Source organism: Drosophila santomea, chromosome 2R (assembly GCF_016746245.2).
Source record: "Drosophila santomea strain STO CAGO 1482 chromosome 2R, Prin_Dsan_1.1, whole genome shotgun sequence".
Taxonomy (NCBI): Eukaryota; Metazoa; Arthropoda; class Insecta; order Diptera; family Drosophilidae; genus Drosophila; species Drosophila santomea.
Genome location: NC_053017.2, coordinates 8,826,209 through 8,840,154, shown reverse-complemented (window position 1 = coordinate 8,840,154; position 13,946 = coordinate 8,826,209). Strand labels below are relative to the sequence as shown.

Here is a 13,946-nt window from a genome sequence, read left to right as displayed (position 1 = left end):
CAGTTTGCCATTTGGCCATTTGGCCAGTTTGCCATTTTGCCAGTTTGCCAGTTGCCAGTCAAATGCGCCGTTGGTTAATAAATTTTCTGCAAATGGCCGTTGCGGCGATTGCGGCAAATGCGCGCCGGAAGTCGCCTCACGCACGCACACATCGATTCGCCACTTTTGGGAAGCGAAATTCATATACGCATAAATATTTGCACTGCATTTGAAAAATATACACACCAAACGAGTCGTGAGCTGCAACAAAAACTGGCAGAACGCACAAGCGGAACCGGAAGTGCGCCATACAAATATTCTGTTTACAGATTTTTTACGAATGTTGTATCCTATGACTTTTGGGCGTTTTTTCCCGGTCGATATTGCCCCTTTTTGTAATTTAATTTTGCTGAAAATTAAAAGTCATAGCTGATAATTCCAAAAAGTATAATCACTAGCTTGCTTCATTAAACACTTATAAATAGTAATCTAAAAGTGGAATCATTAGTTGCTGCCTTGAGAACCACAAGGATACAGCTACCCTGTAGAGTTGGGAGTGTATAGCTGGGTGATTTAGTGCGCCTCAGACTTCCAGTCCACTTTTTTCGGACCGCCTTAATCCGAGCCCAAAAGTTAATCTCTCCGCTCGCAAATGCAATTAAAATGGTGTTTCATTTATGGCCGCCCTCCGCATGCCGCGTTCCTTTTGACCCGCCATTTAATTGGCACTTAAACGCATTACGCGTGCGAAACATTTCCACATATATTTATTCATATATGCAGATATATTTTTTTCTGTTTTTGCATTCTTCATAATTTTTATTCGCGCTATGCGGCTGAAGCATTTGAATGCGCACATAAATTTCCGTTTGCATTAAGCCCGCCGACAGACAGACAGACAGACAGACCAACAACTATTGGTAACAGTTTTTAAGCCGCCAGTTCATTGTTGCCACATTACCAGTGGATAACACATGGGTGGAGGTGGAGATGGAGGTGGAGGTGCTGGCTGGTCCATCGTCCTCATTTAATTGTCATTACGAGTATTGTGTTTGAAGCGAAATGTAATAAAATTCCAGCGAAGCCCAAGTGTAAATAAATGGATATGAAAACATTAAATGCAATTGTTTCGCCCGCCGAGTGGCGAGTTGAGGGGCGGATTGCATTAAATGGCTGAATATACGGCCATTTAATGCGAAAAGCGCTGCATTAAAAGTTTCCAAAGGCGCTTTGCATAATTCGCGCCAATGACATTAGTTTTAACGCCGCACAAACTTATCCTCCGCCCATCGTCTCCTGCATTTTCCAGGTGGTCCACGCCATGGATCGCACCGCCCGCGTCACCGACTATCGCTTCATCAAGGAGGCTAATGGCGCCCTAACCATCACCAACGTCATGCTCGAGGACGACGGCAAGTGGCAGTGCGAGGCGGAGAACACGCGGCGCTACACGGAGAATGCCCGACCCGTCAAGCTGGTCGTCCTGGGTGAGTATCCTCCAGCATCCTCGTGCATCCTCCTGCATGCGCATCTGGGTCCCCCCTTTCTTTCTGGGCCAGTCACGACTTGGCCCCAACAGCTTAGACAAATATTGGGGGTCTTCGTTCCATTTGCCAAATTAGCCGGGGAAGAGGCCAAGTCAGAAATGGCTTGACGTCGCGCTTGTCAAAATGCTCGCTTTTATGAGCATGGCATCGTCCCCGAAAGCAGAAAGCGGTCATGAAATTAAGATAAGGTCATGTTCTCACAACGCCAAATGGCGCCATGCTTAAAATTAGAGGAATGCAGTGCTTAGAAACATTTCCGAAACATTTCCTTGCATTCTAAAACATATCTTAGCAGTATTGTCCAAGAGGAAAAATACTTTAAATAAGTTCAATTATTATTAAATGAATAAAACTGAGTTTCTTTTTGGACATACAACTATGTAAAGAAAGAGTAATATATGTGTGCGCCAAAGACAAATGTACAGACCAACATGGACGTAAGGATGCGTAAGGATAAGGAGATGTATATTTAATTGATTTTTTCCCACTTTCCACCCTTTCCACCCATCCTTAGACCGACCCAAGCCGCCTTACCTGCTGATCGACTCCCGCCGCCTGGACGCCAGCAATTTGTTCGTGCCCGTGAAGGAGAACTCGGAGCTGAACCTGGCCTGCGTCAGCGAGGGCGGCAACCCGCGACCCACGCTCACCTGGGAGGTGCTCCTCAGTCCGGGCGTGGACCGGCATGCCCAGAAGGTGTCCGCCGAGGTGCTGGAGCTGGAGGAGATCAAGGGCGAGAAGGTGAGTCGAGGGCAGCTGGGGGAGCACAATGCATTGAACCCGATGAGTGACAAGTGGCGGGCTGTCCAGCCATTAGGAGCTGGAGTGGAAAAACCACAGCATCGCCGGACGGCCGGCAAACACATTAGGTGTGGCCAGCGACGGCGGCTCCTGGCTCAAACAACGGCTCTTCCGGACGACTGACTGAACCCAGTTTGCGGTTGTGCCAAAATTTGTTTGTCTTGCACTCGAGCATAATGAAAAGCAGACATTTTGGTCGAGCAATGCAGAAGTTCAGTCGCTCGGATGTGTGTGTCTGTGTGTGTAGTGGTGTATGTAGTGCTAGAACCACCCACACCTCCACCTGTCAAACACACACACTCACACACACTCTTACACACAGTGGCTGTGTCTTGTGGAGGAGAGAGTGTTTGTCGCTCGGACCCTAAATGCCACAAATTTGCGTGTTCGGCTGGTCACAAACCCAGCCCACATCCACTCTGTACCCCCCCGATGATTGATTGAAAACTGTGCCAACACAATTTCCATGCTAAAGCCGCAGTGGGCGGCCAGTGGGTGGTGCCTTTTGTTGCTGGGTGGGCGCCCTTGCCCTTGGACCTTAATTTAAATTAATGATGTCGCGCTGATAACAGCCCTGACTAATTGGCCGCCCGAACAGCCGTCTGTCATTTGGCCCAATTTGCCAGTGTTTAGCATACAATTTGAATGGGAATTTTATCAGACTTCCCCTCCTTTCTCCCTTTCCCTGCAGCTCGACAAAGATGGCTACAAAATCAACAGCGGCGCAAAGAGCGAAGCCCGATTACCGGCGGTCTACAGGGCCCATCATAACGCCAGGATCCTGTGCGTCATGGAGCATCCCACGCTGAAGATCCGCCAGAACGCCTCCCTCCTGCTGGACGTGCAATGTAAGTTGGGATATTACCTCACAGCCTGCTCCTAAAAGTTTTCTCTTGTAAAGTTCATAGCTATATTTTTCTTTATAATATTTTATAAATTTAATGACTCCTTTTACCTAAAAATATACCAACACACTTTCCCTCAAATAAGAGCGTTCTGAACACAAAACATTTTCTAGACTGCGAAGTAGAACTATTTACTCGTACATATCACACAACTTCTATGCACATCCAAAGTCTACACAACTATACTGCACACAAATCCATTGCCTGTTTAAAGCTAAATAATTAACAAGGCGCAAATAGGAAAAACAAATGATTTTAGTAAGCCATCTTGCCAAGGTCAACAGCTTTTTAATAAAAGGCAAACAGAGCGTTGGGGTATCCCACCATGTTTAATTACCTTAAGGAGGGCCAAAAAACGAGAGTGGAATGATGTAAATAAAAGTGAAAACCAAAAAGCAAATGTTGATTGAAAAGTTAAATTGCCAAAGTTAACGTACACCACAAACCTACGGCCAGAATTCCAAGTTTGGTTGGGGCAAGTATGAACAACAGGGAAAATTATTATGCAGCTGCAGTGAGAAAAGTCAGCGGAGTAACTGAAAGCAAAGGTGAAATTATATTAATTGAAAAAGCAGAAAAAGGGCGAAACAAGAAAAGGAAAATACAATCAAATTGCATTGAAACTGGGCGAAGGAAAATGAAAAGAAAAGCGCGACAGTTGAGAAAAGGACGCCTACGTACAATTGAAATGCAGAGAACAAAGGCTGCAGGAAAAGGGATGGGAATTAATGGAAAGTCGAGGCCCGGGAGGATTTCTGGACTCTCAATTAGCTTAAAAAATAAGGTGTCGCAGCAAAGGGCCAAGGACACTTCCGTTTTCATATTCACAGAAGTCCGTATTTATTGGCCTTAAAACTCAAATCTCCTATAAAGTCTGCGGCATAAAAGTTGGCCAGAATCGATGCATCTGAGCTCATTTAAGTTGTCCTACATAAAATGTTGTATACAATTACACAAGATGAGCAAGTTAGTCATCAAATACAAAGGTCCATGTGTGTCCTAAACATTGGGTTAGCTTATCACATCCATCAACCGAATTCCAGCCGAGATGATTCCCTCCGCACAATAATAGAATCACTTTAAAGGACACACGGCCAAGTCCGTTTCGTGATCAATTGAGGTGGACAATATGCATGCCACCGGCAGCCACAACAAAACCGGGAAATAAAGATGGGAGTCCTGTGGACACCGCAAAAGTGACGCAGCCGGACATGGAATTGGGAATCAATGCCAATGCCAATGCCAATGGTGGATCGGATCGGATGAGATGGGGCTAGATGAGGTGAGGCGACAATTGGAAGACTAGCACTAATTGGCAGCAAAAAGCCGCACACACGTTCTGACCACCAGGACATCAGCATCCAGGCATTGAGGCATCGAGCCATCGAGCCATCGAGCCATCGGGATATCGGGCCATCAGGGCATCGTCCTCGTCCTCGTCCTGAGGAGGGTCTCAATCAGCGCCAGAATCCGGGGAGGACCACAGTTATTTGCTTTATTAATGTCCGTGAAGCCGCATAATGCCCTGACAAATGCCCAGGTAGTGGAGAGCCCATGAAAATGATTGGAAAATATAGAAAAGCCGTGCGGGATTTGCATGCCACACACAGTCCTTCATGTTTCCCTGCAGGTGTGCGGGTGTGCGTGCTCGTGAGTGTGTGTGTGTGTGTGTGTGTGGGCTTTGGCTTTGGCCAGGCATGAAAATTGCAAAAACCGCAATAACAACAGCACAAGGCCTCAAACAATAATAACGGCAGCAACAAGAACAACCGCAACGTTTTCCGGGTTCAACAAAAGAAGGAACAAGTTCGTCCTGATTCGTCCTGTTTTTCCTTTTATTATTCCCGCTCCCTCTTTTTTCGTGTGCGCTTGTATAAATTAAAATGCACACACATGAGAGCATTTGGCCCAGGCCATAGACATTTGTATCCGCATCCCAGTTGGCATGTATCTGTATCTGTATCTGTATACGGACCGGTGTTTGTATCTGTATCTGTAATGGTTGCTGCGTTTAATTTTCGCATTTTTATGCAGACAGTTGACAGGCAAATCAAGGACACGACGGACAGGGATCATGGCTCCCCACGAAGTGCCGAACAATTTAAGCTGGAAAAACTGAAGCGAAGGACACAAAGGTTTCAGTTTGCAGGTTTCAGGTTTCAGGTTTCTGGTTGCCCATTTAAATTAGAACTGCTTAGGACAATATTTTGCTTTCAATTTGAGCAATTTGCGAAGATGCTAGTGTGCATATTTCAAACAGACAGTATGTATCAAACACATTTTTCCCAGTAATTGCTGTCACTTTGCCCGAAAACAATACGCCCAAGCAGTTAGCAGTTAGGAAATTTTCCAGCCTCTGTGGTGCGCATTTTGAGTCAACAAATTGATTGACCAGTTGATGGACGGCTCCACATTGAGTGGTAGGGTAGGGTAGGGTAGGGTAGGGTATACATTTCCCAGCCCATTCATAAATATGTATGATGTCTGACGACTGACGGCTGTCTGCTGTCTGCTGTCTGCTGGTCGCACAATATCGAATGGATACGTAGCCGAAGCGAATTGAATAGTTTGGCAAACAACCGACAAACAAATTTCATTTGTCCCTTGGCATCTGGAGCTGCAGACCCATTCCAGGCGCCTAATCAAATTGTATTAGTTACAAAAGGCCACAAAGGCGACTGGTGCGCCAAAAAAGAAAAGATTGAAAAGATTGAAATGAATGCAGGCCCATTTGGAAATTTTTGGATATGTCGATAGCATGGATAGCATCGAGCATATTTTAGCCAGACCAGCCAAAATGGCCAGCACTAATTAAAAAACATTTGATTTATGCCTATGAATATGCATTGAATAGAAGTGCACATGTCTGCCCGAACGGGGAGATCCCATTATTTACATTTACATTTACATTCAGATTTACATTTTGTCGATGGCTTTTTGACATGCACTGAATGGATTTGTGATTGGCAGTTTGGGATTGAAATCGAAGTTATATTTTGGTTATATTCTGGCATATCGAATTACTTTTGGCCAAACCTGAATGAGTTGTGGCTGCAACACTGAAAACTGTGGCATAAATTCAGTGCCGCTAACTAAGTAAAGCTCACTATTTCCAAACTGAACACCAAATTAGTTGACACGTGGATCTCTGGTAATTGAATGCAGTCAGCTTCAACTAGACATTTAATCAATCAGTGAAAGTCAATTAGCGAGGCCAATAAAAGGTGTCCAAACTGAAGGGTTTTGTGATTAGATTTCAAATGCAACATCAGACTGTTTTCGGTATTTTTTATCCATGTCGCCAGAGTTTCTTAATTTGAAAGTTAAATACGCAATGCACTCACAACTCAAGTGACAATTAACTCATCCTTATTTACCTTCCACCCAATACAGACAGCACTCTCCGCCGAGCCTAGCATTTGCATTTGGCTTAATTATAAAAGTTTTCCTTTCTTGCCCCCAGTTCGTACCCCTTTGAGTAATTTTTTAATTAAAAAACTATTTTGTTGATGTTGCCACAGTCTAGTCGCTGATAGCTCCCGAAATCTGCAGCAAAGTCAAGCCGAAATAACCATCTGTCCCCCTTGCAGACACGCCCTCCTTCGCCATATCCCGCACACCTGGCTTCGGTTATCCACTCCGCGAGGGCATCGAAGTTAGCCTCAAGTGCGACGTCGACTCCAATCCCCCGAGCACTCCCCGCTGGCAGAAGGACGATGGTGACACGCCGGTAAGTTTGCCTCCCAGAATGGATGCACCGCGAAAGACACTGGGTCGCTTTTGCGTCCCAGTATCTAGGCTCTATTCATAGGGTCACCTTTTAGTTGGTGTATAATTTACATACTAATTTCAAAATAATCAAATAAATTCAAAGGTATAACTCAGTTATAGCCTCTTGACTATGCCAAAAGTTAGTAACTTGTAGTTTAACCAAGTTTTATTTCCTCATTTAGCACCAACATTTCTATTATCTCCCACCAGCACTATTTTTTTCGGTGTAAGGTGCGTGCATTCGTAGGCCGCCCACCGGAGCTCGGCCTTTTGTGTGATTTTTGGCTGAGGAGCAAGTTTTAAATGGATTTTCGTGCAGGCCGAGAAACTTGTGCGAAACTATTTGCCTTACCTTAATTACCAAAAATTGTTTACGCATAACGAGCCAAACTCATTTCCCACTTCCCAATGCCGCGTTGAAAGTGCCAACATTCTGATTTCCCACTTCTCGATCATTGCAGGTGCCGCAAACGGGCGATGGTTTCCTCAACTTCACATCGATAAGGCGTGAACATTCCGGCTGGTACAAGTGCACGTCCCGGCACCTCAACTTTCAGTACTCGTCGATTGGCTATTACCTCAGTGTGCGATGTAAGTATCCCCACCAAAGAGCCCGTGAAACCAATAAAACCGTAAATTAGACCGCGTATGCGTGAAATTGCCTTAAAAATGGCGCGTGATAATATTTTGCCCATTAGTTTGTGCCTGCGAAATTACACGTAACACCAACGCCCCGGTGTCGAAAAATTCACAAAAAAAAAAGGAAAACGATGAACAAAAATCGGCAAACATTTTACGACTACCGCACATGGCGCTCAGCGGAGGACAATATTCGGTGTGATTTTTCGGGGATGTTCTTGCCACTTGCCACTTTGCGAGGCGCCTTGTGGCGCCACCCTCTGTCATATGCAAAATGTGGCAAATTTCATTGGCATTGGCATTGGCAGTGGCAGTGGCAGTGGCAGTGGCATTGGCATTGAGTGGGTGGCTGTCACCCCATCGCTTTTCCCTTACTATTTATGCTTACGCGCCATTTTGCTGTCAATATTTTCTCGTTTGCGGGTTGGGATTTTGGTCCTTTTTATTTGCCGAGGGTTTGAGGTGCAGAGCACTTTATGCGCTCAGCGCATGTTAATGCTGGTAAATATTTTTATTGAATTTGCGCCTCTGACAGGCGGCGGCCTAAAAGCCGCCATCAAGCCGACCAATCGAATTATATAACTCGAGAAGTCTCGAAAACTCATTTGCAGCCTCATTAGGCGGCCAATTGCCAATTGCAATCGATGGCTGCAAAGGCAGCAGCTCTCAAGTAATCGAAAAACTGCACTGCCTTGCCCCAAAATCCATCTTCACGAAAACCCGCCCATCAATCATGACCGCAAAGGGAAAAGCCGAGCTAGAGAAATAAAATATTGGTAATAACAACTTGACAAAGTGTTGCCACTTTTTTAGGCCAACGCAGGGATCAGGCACATGGATCCTTCCACATCCGCGTCCTCATCCTCCCCAGGGAGAGATTTTTTCGCCACTCCTGACAGCCGCCTGTCGCTGCTCATTATGGGAAAACAAATGCTTTATTAATAAAACGAAAAACGAAAAACAAAAAACAAAAAATGTGCGGCCCGAAAAGGCCAAGAAGTGACGGAGACGGCCGCCCCATCGACATTATCGATGATTGATGGGAAGCGCCAGGGAAAAAGTGGGAAAAGAAAACTTTTCCTCCGCATTTTGCAGCGAAATCTAATTGTGAGAGACGCTGAGCTGGCAACATGTTAAGCACATAAATCAATTTGTAAAACGTTTTATCGAACTCGAACGCCAGTCCACGAAACTGCCGAAATGGCAAATCCAACTGGCATCCAAACCCCATTTGTGACAACAGGCGCTCCTTCTCTATATGTGTGTACCTCTATAGGTTATAAGACATAAGATATGGCAGTAACACAGACACGACTTGCCTGTCATAAACTATAAAACAGCTGCTAGACCCATGATAAATGGCGGCCGAGGAAGATTTTTGAGGCAGCCAGAGGATGGCACAAATTTAAGTCGCTGGGAAAAAGCAACCAAAAGCGAAAAAAAAACTGATAAATCGCATTTAAGTGAGGGAAGCTACGAGGCACCAGATTCTGGGATTCCCAAATCCCAGACAGACGTTTGAATGCGGGCTTAATTGCTGACGATATGTTTCCTCCTCCGAATCCTCCGCCATTCAGGTGGAAAATGGCGAGGAAAACCCGAGGAGGCGAGAGCACAGGTAGCAGGGAAGCAAAGGAAAACTTCGCTGTCGACAACAACGAGGACAACGCTGACAAACTGCAATGAAAAAGCAATCAGCGTTGCCCAACCGAACGCGAAAAAAATGGGAAAATGGGAAAACGCAGGCACAGGATGCGGAATGTGGAATGCGGAGTGCGGAGGGCCCACAAAAGTAGGCAATTTGACGCAGTTGCTCAAACTTTTCTGCGCCGGCCACTTTCGCGTGATTGATTCGCCCGTCTGGAGAATGGAGGCTTCGACTTTGGCAGCCCCATTGGAGGAGCATGGGGAACTCGGAACTCGGAACACTCGGATCTCGAAGCTCAGGACACCGGACACGGCGAGCTTGTTAAAACGTCGCTAATTTGACACGTACGTCAACAGGAGCGACGAGCGTGACGGCGGTAGGCCAGGACTCCAAGGTCCTTGGCGCACTCGGCCTCGTCCTTCAAGTGGGCCACGTTCAGGTATCACATAAGCCAGGGCCATTGACCAAAGTTCTGTTTGCCAGCCTCATTAATGAGTTAAAGTTCTCATTGGGGCTAATTAATGTTGAGAGCCTTGCTCGCCGTTTGCTCGAACAATGTGCAATTAGTGAAAGTTTGCCAACTTGAGCAGTTTATATGGCAAACAGGTCCTTCAAGAAGTCACATAGCGAGTGTGTGGAAGCGAATCAGAAGCCGCTTTTAATTGTGGCATTATTACTTTCACTTTGACTGCGCAGCAACATGAGGATTTACAGGATTAAATGTGCGACAGAAGGAAAACACCGCTTACGTTTAATGGCGTGATAAGATTTGTGTTTTGTAGGAACTGAAATCCTCCGTTCTGAAAAATCATTTAAAACTTCACCCTATGAGCCAATATTAGAGCATAGTTTAATACATATAGATATACACTTGAGAGTGGCCTTGGTGGACTCCCAGGGCAATTGAAATCACCTCCCAAATCACCTAATTCCCCATGGTCACTTTTGCGGCTAAGCCAGCCACCGAAATCCGTGTGCAAATTGCATTCGCCTCGCAGTGAACTAATTTGCCCAGCCAACTGTTAAGAAAATGCACCACCAGGACCACAAGGACTCTGCCGCATTGTCAACCACTCAGCTGAAGAGACAAACAGCAGGCCCACATCCTTCGAAGCAGCAGCTTCAGCCAAACGAGTCCCAGTGGATGCAGGACATTCGAGCCGTGTCGAATCGAAGGCGAATTACAATAAAATCTAATTCTACACGCTGTCGTAAGCATTTCGATGGCGAGCCATTTCTTATGCCCCAACTGCGCCGATTTCCAGAGTCCTGGGCCATGTTATCCATTATCCTTTGTCATGCTGGTTATCGCGGTTTAACTTGATTGTTTATTTCGCCCTTATCCTGGCGAGAGCTCCCATGTCCTTTGGCCAACTTGAATTTCTGTGTTTATCGGCGCGCACGATTATTAGTTTTTTTCGTTTTTGTTTGCTGCGCCTTTGTTTTTATAGCCAGCGATTATGTTTCGGTATGTGTGGAGGGTCGCTCGTCCTTCGGCGGGAAGATTTTCAATAAAATTTTATTTGTCCTTGCCCCCAGATGAAATCGAAACTCATTTCGGCTGGGCGCCTTTTCTTCTGGACAACTTGAGCAAATATTAAAAACTCGTTGCGGACAAATGTCTTGCCGTAAAGTATTTTTTATGGCCGCAAACTTTTCCCTGGCATAAACGGAAATTTGTCGAGAGATTATCTTTTATGGATATGATGGAGCAAGTCGCAAGTCGCAAGTCGCAGTGCCTTCGCCCCACCAATTTGCATCGGTCCCCGGCTGAAAAGAACCTATTATGTTCCGGTATCTGAAATTCCCCTGTTTTCTTGCATCCACTGCAATCATCTTCAATTTCAACTCATTGCAAATTAATCGCGTGTTCGCTGAAAGTCCTGCAAATTCCTCAAACTGCGCGGGGGGTGGTGGGGTTGGGAAAATTAAAATTTATAACCAAGACACAAATGCAATCACAGCAGCCCGAGAGTTTACTCTCAGCCGCTTCCGCTGGCTGTTTATGCAGCTTGTAAGTTAAGCTGATTGTATTCCGCGATGCTGATGGTGATGCTGATGCTGGTGATGCTGGTGATGATGATGATGATGCTGCATCTCGTCGGCCTCCTTCATATTCATGACTAACTACGAAGATGAAGAGCCAGCGGAAAAAATGCAAATTAATCTTGGTCGTGGGGCAGGAGTGCTAATGAAAATTGCAAGCGAAAAAAAAGTGGGTAAAGTACCTTCAGTGGGGGAATTTCATTTGCCACCCACCTATGGCATTCCACCTCCACATCGAGAGTGAAACTTTGCAGTTTGTTGAAGGATTTATGGATCACGCCGGTCCGTCATATTCACACTTTGGACAGGGGACGGGCTGTGTCGACACATCAATACACTCTATACGGCAAGGGACTCGCCACTTCTCCTGGGATCTCTGAAAGTGACAGGTCACCCATTCATCCACCCATCGACCGTTTCACCCATTTACCCATCCAGGCGCAGTTCTTGAAGGCGAAACGCCAACATGGCTGATGATGATGCGTTATGATTAATGATTGGTGGCCAGAATCGGGAAACCGCCTCACTCTGAACCCGGCATATTGATTCCCCTTGTTTGCATTAGTGTTTACTGTTTGCCCTTCATATTTGCCGTTGTTATGAGTTGGGATTTATTCGAGTGTGTGCCCCGCACCCAAAAGATGGGCGGCAGGAATCACTTTCTCCCCATCGTTTCAAGGACCTTTCGCTCTCAATCTCCTTCAGTGTCGCCATATGGGCGGTACTCGATGCCCATTTGTTTGCCTCTGTTTATTTGTTTTCCTTTGCTTCTTTTCCCCCAAAAATGGAAGTGGAATGGAAGTTGGGCGCTTTTATGAATGGCCATTCAGTAAAATATGCGTGAAACAAGTGCCTAAATTATGAATGCGAGCGTGTATGTGGGAAAACTTGGGAAAAATATTGAAAGAGTTTCATTTGCTGGGTGGCGGTAGGGGAGGGGGTTAAGGGAATTGATTTCTAAGCCGAGTACTTTGAGTGTGGGAGCGTCTAAGTGTTTCATTTAATAATGCTCCTTTGACAGTCAACCCCATACTGTTACTTACTCTTTTGTCATCTGTATGAAAGGATGCTCCAGGATGTTCGCTGTAAAAATAGAAAAGGTTGTGGGAAAAAACACAATATTAATTTCCTTATTGTCTAGCTCTAGTAGCTTTAAGTTAATGGTTCATTTAGCCATTTTTCCACGCCGCTAACTCACTGTTGTAGATACTTTTCTTATCGCTTCGCCTCGAAACACGCCTGCAGCTTTGGCCAAATGACAAATGTCTGTCAGTTGAGTCGAGACGAGACGAGCTGAGCTCATTAGACATTTTCGCTGGGGTTTTCACGGAGGCGGAGTACAGCGGGTTCTCCTTTCAGTCCAGAGTACCAGGAACCGTACTCGTTACTCGTACTCACACTCGTACTGCCCGATCCCCTGCTGGCCATTGAAGTTGTCAATTTGAGCGACGCCGCCCTTGTCCGCCTTTGTGTAGGGCAATAAAAAATTTGATAACTACGTGATTTTGACTAAGTAACACGCCCGTCGTCCCGTCGTTCTGCGCGGGGAGGACTTTTGCCATTGTCAGCAATAAAATCCCCGCTCGTGGAGGGTTGATTGACATGCGACGAAGGGTCGTCTCTGCAGGCGAAAGGAGCTTACAATTAATTGTCTCTCACTCACTCACACACTCACACACCCATACACACTCACTCTCGAAAGGGTCCTTGCAAAATCACAGTTCTCAGACTCGAAACTTTGGGGTTTCTCCTTCGATTAGCGTGTCTCGAGGCCGCCTGGTAATTAGTAGTTTCTCTTGATTGTGCGGCTCACTTTTGGGTCTGCTAATTTGTCGCTTGCCCCGAGGAGCATTTTGAGATGGAATGCTCCGGGTTTCTCGCCAAGATCCGCCGCCATTGTCGCCAACATCGCTTTTTTCCCCGCCAGGTCGCCAGGTCGCCAGTTCGCCACTTGGCAACTTATTGTTATGATATCCGGTGGCAGACAAAGGACTCGCTACCTGGCCGCATGCTTTTGGGCACATGTCAGGGCAAATTGTTATTTATGCGGTAATATGAATAGCGTCATAAAGTACGCCTCACAAAGGACGCCCTGAAACTTAAAGCCATCTTGCGGGCAAGGAAAGTGAAAAATATGCGAGTGTGTGCTCCAGCCCGCCTTGGAAATTAGAATGGAGCATCGTTATGGCTTCTTTTGGCCCAACACCCCAACATCAAAATGTTCCACCCGCCGGAAACGAGCATAAAATATATGTATTTATGAATTTGCGGCAAAGAAGATTGCAGCTCAGGCAATTTTCCAGCTAGCTGAGCAGCGATTTTCACTCTTAGTTGCCATCAAAACGGAAGTGACAACTCATTGCGGAGTGACTCAGGTGTTCGCAGCGCGTCAGCAATTTGTTGCTGGCTCTGTCATTGAAATATTGTCACATTTGACAATTGCCAACAGCCCTCGGATTTGCACGGCCACAAAATTGCCATGTTTTTCTGAGCAATTCAACGATTTTTCCACTTTAAGGGTGCTTTTCTGTTATATTAATATTAAGAGTGCTACCTCAGTATGAAGGCAATGATTTGATAATTAACTTCAACTTTAAGTACTTACTTATA

General features: G+C 45.8%; 1 protein-coding gene across 1 annotated transcript in view; it reads left to right on the top strand.

The window, feature by feature from the left end:
* The window catches only part of LOC120444378, a 120,377-nt gene that overhangs the window by 89,907 nt on the left and 16,524 nt on the right, over positions 1-13,946 (top strand). Inside the window, exons 4-8 of the mRNA XM_039623984.1 lie at positions 1,289-1,466; positions 2,041-2,267; positions 3,019-3,175; positions 6,823-6,962; positions 7,465-7,594. Coding sequence (XP_039479918.1) covers positions 1,289-1,466; positions 2,041-2,267; positions 3,019-3,175; positions 6,823-6,962; positions 7,465-7,594 — 832 coding nt within the window. The remainder of the gene's footprint in view (positions 1-1,288; positions 1,467-2,040; positions 2,268-3,018; positions 3,176-6,822; positions 6,963-7,464; positions 7,595-13,946) is intronic.